The sequence below is a fragment of the Cynoglossus semilaevis genome, chromosome 17 (genome assembly GCF_000523025.1).
Source record: "Cynoglossus semilaevis isolate Cse_v1.0 chromosome 17, Cse_v1.0, whole genome shotgun sequence".
Classification (NCBI taxonomy): Eukaryota; Metazoa; Chordata; class Actinopteri; order Pleuronectiformes; family Cynoglossidae; genus Cynoglossus; species Cynoglossus semilaevis.
The window spans coordinates 153249-154455 of record NC_024323.1 but is presented as its reverse complement, the minus strand read 5'-3'; the positions used below and the strand labels follow the sequence as shown (position 1 = coordinate 154455).

General features: G+C 42.4%; 1 protein-coding gene across 1 annotated transcript in view; it reads right to left on the bottom strand.

Moving 5' to 3' along the window:
- The window catches only part of notch3 (notch receptor 3), a 32981-nt gene extending 31995 nt beyond the window's left edge, over nucleotides 1-986 (bottom strand). The window contains 1 exon segment of the mRNA XM_008329125.3: nucleotides 632-986. Within this exon segment, the coding sequence (XP_008327347.2) occupies nucleotides 632-692 (61 nt within the window). The 5' untranslated portion in view covers nucleotides 693-986.
- Between the last annotated feature and the right edge of the window lie 221 nt (nucleotides 987-1207).

Genomic DNA, 1207 nt, shown 5'->3' with positions numbered 1-1207 from the left:
ATTGAAAAAAAAATGGAATCTTTCCCATTTACTTTTTTCAAGCTTTGTTTATTATCTCTTCAGGATATTTGAATTTGATGATGATGTTAATACTTTTTTATGTTAAAAAATGGTAAAAAAAAAAATCTTTCTTTTCCTTACAATCTCAGCTTGAAAGAAAGAGATGAAATGTTGGGATGCTTTCAAAGGCCCCTGCTCTTACAGACCCCAGCCCATCATCTTACTTAGTGTTTCTTCGATTATACTAACCAGTCATATCACTCACTATCCTCTTAATTTTTTTTTAAAACTTTTAGAAATGGTCAGGAGTCACTCTGCATAAACTGCCCAGGTTATGCGTGCCGAGCCGCTTCTCCGCACAATTCTCCAATCACTGCTTTCACAGTGATGCTTGTTGTGGTTTCTTTAATTTCATCCAACAGCGGGGAATTCAAATGTATTCACAGAAAGTCCCGTTAGTAAGTTTTCACTGCTACGGTTTGTGGCATTTACCCGGCGTGCGGCCGGACCCCCCCCAAAAATTAACAAGAAACAATAGTTAAAATGTTAAAGATAATGAGATGTGGTTCGGCGCGAACCTCAGTGAGCTGACCGGGCATGGTCCGGTAACTGTGACGCATCGGAAACTCACCTTCACACATGTGCATAAAAACCAGAACTGACAGAATAATCCATAGAATATTCCCTTCCATTTCGGTGGAAACGTTTCCAGCGTATTAAAGTCGGCCTTTCAGTAAAAATACATCCTTTAAAATGTTCACCAGAAAGAGTTTTAAGGCTCCGGAGTTTGTGGGGGAAATTCTCATGAAATGAATCTGGACGTTGTCGTTCTTAGTCCCGCGTTGTATCCTCCGCAGCTCGGCCGCGGCTCCTGTAACTGCTGCCTGTGATTCTGCAAACTTCTGAAAAGTTTTTCCTTCTCTCCCAGTGTCCCACCAGCGTTTCTCACGTCCCGCCTCCCCAGTAACCCTCTCACCCCCCGCCCCCCAGCACCGTCTCTCTAGCTCTCTCACCCTCTATCGTTCTCTCATCCCTTCCTCCACACATTGTCGAGCTTTAACTAAAAACCTTATTCCTACCCTTAACCATAACCTACGCATTTAAAATTGGAAGGTCACGGCTCGCGGGCCAAAAATCGATCCGCTAGGGCTTTATGAGGTGAAAAAAAATTATACATTTTATGTCTGTGTTGTTGTTTTTTTTTGTC